This window comes from Gouania willdenowi, chromosome 22 (assembly GCF_900634775.1).
Source record: "Gouania willdenowi chromosome 22, fGouWil2.1, whole genome shotgun sequence".
Classification (NCBI taxonomy): Eukaryota; Metazoa; Chordata; class Actinopteri; order Blenniiformes; family Gobiesocidae; genus Gouania; species Gouania willdenowi.
In genome coordinates, this window is record NC_041065.1 from 4,056,788 (window position 1) to 4,069,189 (window position 12,402).

Here is a 12,402-nt window from a genome sequence, read left to right on the forward strand (position 1 = left end):
TGTGGTTGTGTTGATGTCACTGATCCTGTCGCTCTGCTCTTTCCTCACAGTGAACTGAGAGGGAGAAGATGATCAAATGAGATAAAGGGGAACATCGGAGGAACCAGTGTCCTCACCTCCACCTCTGAGCATGGCAGGTCTACAGCTGGTCACTCCTGCCACGTCACACCTGGGGCCTTTTTTTGGGTTGCCATGGCAGCAGGAGGCCATCCATGATAACATCTATACTCCAAGGAAATATCAGGTAAGAGGACCATCTCTGTTTTTCAACCAATCAAGATGAAGCAAAACTTTAATCCTGATTTCTGCTCCTCAGGTTGAACTTCTTGAAGCAGCTCTGGAACATAATACTATCGTCTGCTTGAATACTGGCTCAGGGAAGACTTTCATTGCAGTACTTCTGACAAAAGAACTCTCCCATCAAATCCGTGGACACTACGAGGAGAACGCAAAGAGGACAGTTTTTCTCGTGAACACGGGTACCTACGCTGTCCAAGTCGGTTTCATAAAGTCAGGATAGAATAAAAGAAAAATAATGCATTTTTTGTTTTCACATTCAATGCTGAATCTAAAAAGTTTAAATGAATACTTCATACTAAAAAAGAGAACCTTTGCATTAGTTTTATCCATCGGAGCAAAGAAAGACACACTATGTTCGATTGTACTCCAGGTCCAGGTTGTCATTTTCAACATCCGAGGTAAATGCGTTTCATTCAGGAAGATGATGTTTGTTTAGATATTTTTTAGGTGCAAAATTTCCTGCTTGGGAAATATACAGGTACATCTAAAAAAATTAGAATATCATGAAAATGTTCAATATTTTCTCACTCATTTCAGAAAATCAAACCCATATATTACATAGGCTCATTACACAAAGAGTGGAATATTTCAAGTCTTTATTTCTTGAAATTTTGATTATTATGGCTTACAAATAATGAAAACCCAAAATTAGACTATTACATAAGATTAATTAAAAAAAAGGATATTTTAAACTAAAATGTAAGGCTTCAGAAAAGTATGTTCATTTCTATGCATTCAATACTTGGTTGGGCCTCCTTTAGCATGAATGACTGCATCATGGAGGTGATCAACCTGTGGCACTGCTCAGGTGTAATGGAAGCCCAGGTTGCTTTGATAGTGGCCTTCAGATCATCTACATTGTTGGGTCTGGTGTCTCTCACCTTCCTCTTGACAGAACACCATAGATTCTCTGTGGAGTTCAGGTCAGGCCAGTTTGCTGGCCAATCAAGCACAGTAACACCATGGTCATTGAACTGGCTTTTGGTACCTTTGGCAGTGTGGGCAGGTGCCAAGTCCTGCTAAAAAATTAAATCAGCATCTCCATAAAGCTTGTCAACATACAGTGGGGCAAAAATGTATTTCGTCAGCCACCAATTGTGCAAATTCTTCCACTTAAAAAAACATTTTGTCTCTCATAGTTGAGGTTTACCTATGATGAAAATTAAAGGCCTCTCTCATCTTTTTAAGTGGGAGAACTTGCAAAATTGGTGGATGACTAAATACTTTTTTGCCCCACCGTATATCATATATGGATTTGACTTTCTGAAATGAGTGACAAAAATATTGAACATTTTCTTGATATTCTAATTTTTTTAGATGTACCTGTATTAGTTCCTATTATTTCCACTTTAACGGAATCACAGAATCGACCAATGAATGTGGATGAAACGCTGTCACCGTGAGGCAAAGAAGGTTTTTTATGGGGAAATGTTTCCGGGGACTGCTCAATAGATGCACTGCTCGCCCTCCTTCAGTCCTGACCTCTTCAAACAGCGTCTAAACCACCCGAAACATTGTCAAAACTGCCAAAAAACTGGATTGTAGCGTCTGAAACATCGTAGGATAATGCTAACTTGTTTATTCATTATGTCTGTAACGATGTCATCAGGATCAATTTAAATTAGGTTGATTTAAATTAAGTTGATCAAAACTTAATCAATAAACCTGATCAGATTCAGTAAACCATTGATCCCTGAGGGGAAACTGGGTAACAATAATGCTGCTTTCATACATCTTTATATGACATAAATAATTAATAAGGAGCAGTCAGAATAATCAATGTCATTCCAAATTAGCTTAATTTGTTGCTTCAAGAGTTAAAAAGTAATAATTTCAGGAAAAATAGATAAATATTTCTAAAAAAACCCCCCCAGAATCTTAAAAAATTAATGTGGAAAACAGAATTTGGGAAAAAAATATAAAAAGTTAACTTAAATGCACCAGCGAGTAGAGCTGGGCGATATAGACCAAAACTCATATTTCAATAATTTTTCATAAAATTGCGATATGTGATATACATCTCAACAATTTTTATTTAAGTCTTCCCAGAAAGACAATTCTGGCTTAAATTTACGGATAAAAAACGGCACACAGGCTCATTTATTAACAAACAGCTGCACAATGTGTGTGACTTCTGGCTTTTTCTGATCTTAAGGCTCAAACGTACTAGGGCGGACAGGCGCAAAACGAGTCCGTGCGCAGTCCACGAGGAGTCCGACAGGCCTATTAAATGCAAAGCTCAGATTTTACAACTGCGAGTACTTCTTTGCTTTGTTTGTGTCACACAAAACTCTGCTCGGCATTGTATCGACATCTAATGTAACGCCGACCTTCATTTCACTGCCTGGTGAAACAGAGCGATGGACATGACCTTAGAGGAGAGAATGGCAGACAAGCTACGACACTAGCAACACCTTTAAAACATGGGGGAAATGTGGGAAATGTAGATTTTAATGGAAACTATTACGCAGTGGTGCGCCCAAGTATGTCAGCTCTGTGGAGAGCGGACAGTTTGCGCATAATCCATTCTGCTCGTTGTCCATCCGAGTATGTTTGAGCCTTAAGGGACAGCACGTGTGAGTGAGTACTGTCGGGTGGCTTGTTTAGTGGTAGGCCTGTATTAGGATGCACTCGGTAATTTATCGAACTGCTTTAAATGTTGTTCTGAGAAGTATTTTGATACAAAATAAGCTCTAAAAATATATATATAGCTAGAGGCGATATTGTAATTTTCTGTATCGCCAAAATGGGAAACTTGATATATTGTCCAGCCCTACCAGTGAGGGGAATCCTTCATGCGTTATTGAACCATAGACCATAGAATACATTGAACAATACGGCATCACTACTTATGCAGAGCTGTCTTCAAATAACGGAGTGGGAATGGAAATGCCACTACTAAGTTATTCTACACATTTAATAACACAAATGCCAAATTAGACGACACATAAAAGTAATATTTGAGGACTGTTTACATCTCACGGTGTGCTCGTTCATTTTGCCAAGACGTCATTTTGATCTACTCGGGCTTATTGGTTCCTCATGTTTGAATTTCTTAGTCAGGGTCCCGTGCTAAAAGGACGTTTTATTACACTTTTCTGATTCATTTTGTCCGATTTGTTTATGTTCCGAGTGCAATCGAACACAGCGTAAAGGACAGCATTAGTGTTTGGATAGCATTAGTGTTTGGCTAGCATTAGTGTTTGGCTAGCATTAGTGTTTGGCTCCATGTGGTGCTCATGCTGGTCCATGTTCTTTGGTGTCCAGCAACATGTGTAGTTCAGCAAGCAGCCGCCGTCAGGACCCACTCAGACCTCCGGGTGGGAGAATACACCAACATGGAGGAGACCTTAGCATGGCCTGACCACAAATGGAGCGAAGAGATCCTTCAGAATCAGGTGCGTCGTTACTGTTCTTCTGAAGGCATGATTCACTGCAGATTCATGTTGGGTCATAGACAGATTCACAGGATGAATGATGAATGATCCCTGCAGGGTTGGGGTCAATTATAATTATAATCTCGTAATTGATAATTAATTACAATTATGGCGTAATTGTAATTTTAAAAATCTGTTGCTGTCGTAATCATAATTAAATTGTAATTGAGTTCACATAATTGACTTTGTAATTGTATTTGCCATGAAAATTCTATAAAAATGGTCAATTATAATTTAACACGAAACTGAGCAACCATTTTACAGTTCTATATGTAGTTAACAATTATTAAAATATGTTTCATATCATGCTTTCCCACATTTTACCATTTAAAAAAAAACAAAACACTAAAAAGGCTCAGACACCCACACCAAAAATATTAAAACCTACATTTTCATTGGTTATGAAGCCTAACAAGGTAAACAATGGATTAGGGATGTGAATCTTTGGGTGTCTCACGATTCGATTCAAAATCGATTTTCGTTTTAACGATTCTCGATTCAAAATTGATGCAATGCATCTGTGTTATGGCAAATTATGGCATCAAAACAACATAGTGTGTATAAGATATTTTTCAATAAACTGATTCCATTTATGAAATCACACAAAGGCAAACTTAATACAAAAGGTAACATTTATTCATGGTAAACAAATATAAATGTATTTATTGTACAAGAAATAACTTGCATAAATAGAATTGACTAAATAAAAGCTTAGGCCAGCTGCCCCTTTTTTCTCGAAGTAAGTCTCAATTCTCATTGATTACAAGTATAAGGTATACAAAAAAAGTACTTCTATTCATAAATAAAGTTGCCTAAATAAAAGCTGAAGCTGGCTGCTTTTTTTCTTTCTCATAAAAGGTACACAGCAATGTATCTTTGATATTTAAAAAATAACATTATATAGTCACCGTCAGTAAAGCACATTTAAGACATATCTGATCTAAATTTAAGACAGTTTAAATATATGATATATAAATATATATACTGTATATATATCTTCTTTTTAAAATGATTTTTGAAGTTTATGAATCGATTCAGAATCGTGGATTATTAGAATCGCGATTCTTGTGTGAATGGATTTTTTTCACCACCCCTGCAAAAGATATGAATGAAATATTTATAGATAATTGTTGTAGTGTATTTTACAGCTGATTTAGGACTTGTTATCAAAAGAGATGCTAAAAGACAGCTAACACAAGAGGAAGGTTATTTATTTCAGGCTCAGTAATTGAAATTGAAATTTAGTAATTGAGAACACAATTGTCATTGAATTTCTGAGGATTAAAACATTTGAACATGGGTAATTGGAAACATATTTGTAACTGAAAAATGTAATTGACCCCAAACCTGAATCCCTCAGTGCCTCACTACAAAGTGACTTTACACTCAGAGACAGGAGCGTCTGACACCTCTGACCATTGTGTATGAAGATCAATATGTTGCTAAATAGGAGAGTTTGTAGAATGTGATGTAAAAATGTGAACCTGCAGAGTTAAATATTTAAACCCAAACAAAATACTTGTACTCCTACATTTACTCGCATGTTTTTTATTATTACAGGTGCTTATTATCGTTTACAACCACAACTCTGCAGTTACAACTTCTATCGTGAAGCTACAGATGCACAAACTACTTTACTCACGTGAATCTGCGCTGCTTGAGTTTTGCAACACACGAGACGTCTGTAGCAAAGCAGATTAGTACCTGTAGAAATGCTCGCAAAACTCAAGCAGTGCAGATTCACATAAATGAGTAAATGAGTTGGTGCATCTGTAGTGTCAGAGGTTGTGAAGCCAGAGTTGTTGTTGTAAATGATAATAGGCATGAGTAATATAAACATGTGAGTAAATGTTAGGTTACGTGTTTGCTGCTGTCGTTTTATTTGTGTAATTATAATTTGTGAATACTTTTTGACTGAATATTTTCTTTGGTATTAAATATTAACTCTACAGGTTCACATTTTTTCCCATCATTTGTGACATGAAATGTATTTCATGTGTGTGGATATTTTTATGCAAGTAAACATTTTTACGTACAAGTTCACTTTTTTCCCTCTTCAAGTTCTCACATCACATTCTACAAGCTTTCTTATTTTGCAACATTTCTACCTTCATAGTTGTGATTATAGAGTTATTGTGAGTATAGATCTATATTTCACTGGAGTCTCTATGTTTCTCACCACAGGTGCTGGTCATGACATGCCACATCTTCCTCCGTGTTCTGAGAAGCAAAGTTTTGAACTTGTCTCAAATCAACTTGGTGGTTTTTGATGATTGTCACCTGGCCATTACGGAACACCCGTACTCTGACATCATGAAGGTGAGTTCTGACGTGTGTGAGGATTTATCAGTGAGTTAGTGGTGATGTGAATAACCTGGCTGTGTTATTGGCCTCTGTGCAGCTATTTGATGGCTGCTCGTGCAGTCCTCGTGTCTTAGGGCTCACAGCTTCAATTCTTAATGGAAAGTGTGACCCGAATGAACTGGAGCTGAAGATCCAGAACTTGGAGGAAATTCTGAAAAGCAACGCAGAAACTGCGACAGATCTTGTGGTCCTGGACAGGTACGAAGAGCCATGAAACATTATGAACAGTGTTTAGTGTTTGATCTCAGCACAAATGTCTCTGTGTTCCACCTCAGATATGCTTCCCAGCCCAGAGAGGTGGTGCTGGACTGTGGCCCCTACGTGGATAAGAGTGGCCTGTCCTTGCACTTGCAGGCAGAGCTGGATGAAGCTCTCTACTTCCTCAATGACTGTAACATGTGCTTTTCCAGAGGGGACCGTGATCCCACCCTGATCTCTAAACAGGTCAGAGCCACGGGAACCTCCAAGCTCATTTCATCACAAGCATAATAGATAGCTTTGCGCGCAAGTGAGCGCAGCCGGCTCGTGTGTTGTAGGGGTTGTGGGGGCAACTTTATTTACATTTCTACCCTTCTAAAACACTGTTTCCTGCCTTCTCAGGGCCACATTTTGTGAACTTAGGCTTTTAGATAGTTATTTGTTGAATTGGTGAAGAGTCATAATGAATGTACTGTATTTTCCGGGCTATGGAACTGTATTGGCCGCATTCCAATAATTTTAGCAATTTTACAAGAAAAATCCATGTAAAGGTCGCTCCTTGACATAGGCTGCACCCTATTGGCTGATGAGGCTGAACTTCAAATGACTTGACCAATAAGAATGGGCAGGTAGGCGGGCAGCTATGGTCCCGTTAACGGAGGTTTCCGTGTATTTCTGTTATTTGATCAGTTTCAACTGATGAGTTTCCATATCCACATGAAGTCACCCCCTTATTGTCCCGCGTCTTTATATCAGTCCATTCACAGCTTTACATGTCACTTTTTACTGGATACAGACTGAAACAGCACTCCATCCACTCCCGTGAACCTTTGCCTCAACAGCAATCACGTTGACACGATTGTTTGTGAAGAAACGTAACGTAGCATAGTTTTTTGGCAACTTTATGCTGTTTGTTTATTTCTGTCCGAAAGCAGCTGATTTTTACTTTATCTGGAGTTTTTCCGCGCGCTTTTTCTCTCTCTCTCTCTGTATGCTTGTGTGCATCACGTACGTGAGTCTTCTGTGTGATCGCTCCTGATAAACCGAACGCAGTAATTTGACAACTTTCTGCCGTTTATAATTTCTATTAAAAACTGTCTGAGAAATCTTACATTTTAAACCTTATTCTACTTTTTATTTGCGCGAACAGTTAAAATAACTTGTAGAAAATCCATTTACTGTTCGTTCTTTGGTTATTCCATTTTAAAACCAAATCCAAATAACAACTGGTGTGGTTATTTTGTTTTACTGACTTCAAATCAAAACAGAAATACAGAAACAACAAAAACCAGATAAGCAGCGTTTTAAAATTAAAAACCTTGTTCTGTTTGTGAGATATTTGAATATTTACGGGGAAATTAGACCAGGTCTCTGCACACAATAGGACTTTTTAAGATTTATTTTCGCAGTTTTCTTGTCCTGCTCCTGTTTTCATGCAGCCTGTGGGTGTTTTAACTTGTAAAAAGCTGCTCATATTTTAAGGTTTGTTTTATAGTGTAGGCGATTTTAACAGTGTTATGGTCCAAATAGTATCCAAATAAACTGGTGACTGACTATCGGCTGCTTGGTTGATGTAAGGAATAGATGTTAGAACTTTTATGATTTGACACTTTTGCAAAAACAATTACAGCTTTTTTGATGGGCAGTAAAAATAGATTTTTTTGCACGTGATGATACCACTAGCCAATAACAGCAGCCGTCAAAACACACACACGGAAGTTGATCACAAGAAACGAGGACGACCAGTAGATACATTACACCACCTCTGGTTCCTTTAACCACAGATCATGCACATGCTTTTCATCACATTCTTTTTTTTTTTATTAATTATGTATTAATCAACATTTCAATTCATCAGTTCATCAGTAATGTGATTATGCTTTGCTCCATTTTTTGTCCGGGAGTAAAAGTCCACCCCCGTCTGTGGGTCCCCTCTGTGTGGTGAGCTTAAAACATGAAGCTCTCATCCTAGTTTCCCTTAAATATCCAAACAGAGCAAGATTTAATTTTAAAATAGAAAAATGCTGCTTGTCTGATTTTTGATTTTTCTGTTTAGGTTTTAACTTTGTAAAACTAAATAACCACACTGTTTATTTGTTATTTTGATTTGGTTTTTAAATCGTAATAACCAAAGAATGAAGGGTACACAGATTCTTGAAGTCCCTTTTGTGTCCAAGTGTGCAACAATTATTATGACATTACCGATTAACAATGAAAAAAACAACAGAAAAGCCCCCCACGCTGGTTGAAACACAGCGTAGGGGAGCAACATTACAGCGTGGGGGATCAAAGTCACAGCATCTGGGGCCCCTAAGCTCAACTGCGCTGGTGAGAATCCTGCATGTCATGCTTAATGTCAGAGCAGAGCTAGCTTCTGACCTGCTGTAAAGGGGGCATTGCTGTCAGTTTAGTGCTTTTCCACGCTGGTAATAGATGAGCTTAAGGTATGTTTGAAACGTGTCTTTCAGGTTCTCAGTGACTGCCAGGCTGTGCTGCAAGTGCTGGGGCCCTGGTGTGCAGATAAGGCAGCGGGCATCATGGTACGGGAGCTTCAGAAGTACATCAAGCACGAGCAAGAGGAGCTCAGCCGCAAGTTCCTGCTCTTCACTGACACCATCTTACGCAAAGTGCACGCCCTCTGTGAGGAGCATTTCTCCCCGGCCTCCCTGGACCTCAAGTTCGTCACGCCCAAGGTTCTCCGGCTGCTGGAGATCCTGCAAGAGTACAAGCCGTTTGAAAGGCAGCAGTTTGAGAGTGTGGAATGGTACAACAACCGTAACCAGGACAACTATGTGTCATGGAGCGACTCGGAGGACGAAGATGAGGATGAGGTGGAGGCCAAAGAGAGGCCCGAGGCCAACTTTCCATCACCGTTCACTAACATTCTGTGTGGCATCATTTTTGTGGAGCGGCGTTATACGGCTGTTGTTCTGAATCGGTGAGGATGCACCCATCACTGATGCTAATCACAAGCTTGCACTGCTAATGCACTACAAGGGGGACTGTAAGGAATGCTGATGTACATATTAGGGGTGTGCATTGCCATGAATCTGATGATACGATTCACTATTTGCATGTCACGATACGATATATCCTGATACTGAACAATTGGGGATGGGCGATATGGTCCAAAACTCAAATCTCAATATTTTTTTTTTCAAAATTGGCGGTATACAATATAAATCTCAATACTTTAATTTTGACCAGATGTGATGCAAAATGTCACACAGGCCCATTTATTAACAAACAGCTGCACAATATGTATCACTTTTGGCTTTTTCTCCTCTAAGGGACAGCATGTGTGAGTGAGTTCTGCATTGTGGCTTTATTTAGAGGAGGTTCTGGGTTAGGACGCACTCATTCATCCATCTAACTGCTTTTCATGCTTTTTCCGAGTAGTAGCAAAAGCAGCGACTCCCAACGCAAGTATTTTTATGCGAAATTAGCTATAAAATAAAAATATATCGATATGGGCAATATTGTAATTTTCTATATCGCCAAAATAGAAAACTTGATATAGCTTAAATCTTGATATATTGACCAGCTCTATGAACAATACGATATACATTGAGATATATCGGGATATCAATAATTACAAATTTCTCCCTTACAATTACAAAATGGTATGAAATACAATTAATTTAATTTTGTGAGAACAAGGTAATAAGTGTAATTCAAGCACCAATGTCAAAAACAAGTATGTTTATCAAACTGACAAATTACATTTTTCAATAAAGTTTAACTTTTGCTTCTACAACTGATTCGGTTAAGTTATTAAATATTTTTTTTTAAAAAGAGTAACCACATATTCTGTAACAGCACATAGTATGTTTTATGAAAATAAAATGCAATCAACTTCCAGCTAAATTGCATTGATGAGTGAATTAGTTTAACAAGGTCTGCTGTGGTTCACTGACACCACTCAGTGGGCGTTTACGTGCTATGCATATGTTGGAGTAATTGAATGGGTTTTTTGTTAAAAAAAAAAAAAAAACATGAATTAAAAATCGATTTGGACATTTTTTTGATCAATACGATAATCCCGCAGTAAAATATAGCGATCTATCACCGAATACATTTTTTCTTACACCCCTCGTACATGTGTCAGAAGCTGGTTGTGCATATAATGTGTGTTCTGTATAGTAGTGCGTAGTAGTTTGTGAGCTAACTAAATGACATTTTAGAGGAACAATATTGTTGTCAATATGTGATTACATTGAAATAATTGTTTCGTTTTGGACTTTTTGAAATAAGAAAGGAAAAGAGAAGAATGCACGTTCTCATTGATCCTTACATTATCTTTTAGTCTGATTAAGGAGGCCGGGAAGCAGGACCCAGAGCTGGCTTATATCAGCAGTAACTTCATCACTGGGCACAGCATTGGCAAGAACCAGCCACGCAACAAGCAGATGGAGCTGGAGTTCAGAAAGCAGGAGGAGGTACACATGTGTCCAGCATGAAACAGGATTTTTAAAGGCTTTGATTCCTGTGTTATTGTGCATTTGTTAAATAATTCCTCGTCTCACGCAGGTGCTCCGCAAATTCCGAGCCCATGAAACCAACCTGCTCATCGCTACCAGCATTGTTGAGGAAGGCGTAGATATTCCAAAGTGTAACCTGGTGGTGCGGTTTGACCTGCCCACTGAGTACAGGTCCTACGTGCAGTCCAAAGGCAGAGCTCGGGCGCCGGTCTCCAACTACATCATGCTGGCTGACTCAGAGAGGACCAAAGCCTTTGAAGAAGATCTCACCACCTACAAGGCCATTGAGAAGGTACGCTGGGTAGAGACGGCACATTGTGTTGTTTGTAGAAAACATTAGGGACATTTAAAGTGTAAGTACAGTCCCAGGTTTTTGCGGACCTGTCACTAGGGGGAAATTTGATGCCTTAATTATGGGCGTTGCTCCTAGAGTAGTTAAGACACACCCAGTCACAGCAGCCCCGCCCCACAGCGCTGCACACTTCCACATTAATCTGTCAATCAATGCTCACTGAGGAAACCTAGTCCCTCCTCATCTTTTATAGAAGGGGTGGGGCCAACAGTGACTGATCCAAAAAGACGTCACTAATCTAATCTCAGCCAATCGCAAAATGAAATTGCAATAGCAGGTGTTCAACTCATAGAGGGCAGTCTCTCTGATGTTTTACAACTGAAAATTTTCAGGCTATAAAAAGCACTACTGCATTGGCCGCATTCCAATAATTCAGCAAGTTTCCAAGAAAAATCCATGTGAAGGATTCACATTGGCCACACTCCATTGGCTGATGAGGGTGCTCTTCAAACTACTTGGCCAATCAGAATAGACAGGTGGGCGGGGTGCTGTATTCCTGTTCGGTTAACTGTAAGTAAAATAAAGAGCTGCATATATGCCGGAAAGTACTTGGACTAAAATGTGAAGAGTGGGACAAGGATGAATAAACTACATTACTTTATTTCTAACTATAAAAGTATTGAGCAGAAAACAGTGGTTTTAGGGTGGACTCCACTTGAATGTCTCAGTGATGATCTGTTTGTTTGGTTCTGAGCAGATCTTAAGAAATAAGTGCTCCAAGTCAGTGGAGGTAACCGAGCTGGAAGTGGAGCAGGTGCTGGACGATGACAACCTCCTTCCCCCTTATGTTCTACGGACTGAAGATGGAGGTCCAAGGGTCACAATAAATACAGCCATTGGGCACATTAACAGGTTCTATTTCATTGGCTTCTGTCCTGAACTCATAAGGTTATTATTCAAGTCTACTTCATGTTTAGTGATTGGTTTTCTGCCTCTGTTGTCCAGGTACTGTGCCCGTTTACCAAGTGATCCGTTCACACACCTGGCCCCTAAATGTAGGACTGTAGAGATAAAGGATGGACGCTTCCAGTCTACACTGTACTTGCCTATTAACTCTCCTCTACGGGTTCCCGTTAAAGTGAGTAACATACGTCATATCCATCCACATCAGGGTTCAGTCATCACATTCTTTTCTGTCTTGAGGACTTATTTTGTATGGGAAGAGCAAACTGTGGCCACAATTCTGCTGTATGTCACAATCCTGGGTAGACATTACTTAATAGGTGGAGAGAAAAAAGAGATGTGACCATATGAACACGCTGGTAAAAAA

The 12,402-nt window shown here is 39.1% G+C and overlaps 1 protein-coding gene across 4 annotated transcripts in view; it reads left to right on the forward strand.

Moving 5' to 3' along the window:
* The window catches only part of dicer1 (dicer 1, ribonuclease type III), a 65,743-nt gene that overhangs the window by 17,970 nt on the left and 35,371 nt on the right, over window positions 1–12,402 (forward strand). For all 4 annotated transcript variants that reach the window (XM_028437576.1, XM_028437579.1, XM_028437577.1 and 1 more), the window contains exons 2-12: window positions 51–244; window positions 317–479; window positions 3,568–3,698; window positions 5,922–6,056; window positions 6,139–6,299; window positions 6,377–6,545; window positions 8,768–9,237; window positions 10,606–10,738; window positions 10,830–11,072; window positions 11,830–11,984; window positions 12,078–12,210. In XM_028437576.1, the coding sequence (XP_028293377.1) occupies window positions 131–244; window positions 317–479; window positions 3,568–3,698; window positions 5,922–6,056; window positions 6,139–6,299; window positions 6,377–6,545; window positions 8,768–9,237; window positions 10,606–10,738; window positions 10,830–11,072; window positions 11,830–11,984; window positions 12,078–12,210 (2,007 nt within the window). In that variant the 5' untranslated portion in view covers window positions 51–130. The remainder of the gene's footprint in view (window positions 1–50; window positions 245–316; window positions 480–3,567; window positions 3,699–5,921; window positions 6,057–6,138; window positions 6,300–6,376; window positions 6,546–8,767; window positions 9,238–10,605; window positions 10,739–10,829; window positions 11,073–11,829; window positions 11,985–12,077; window positions 12,211–12,402) is intronic.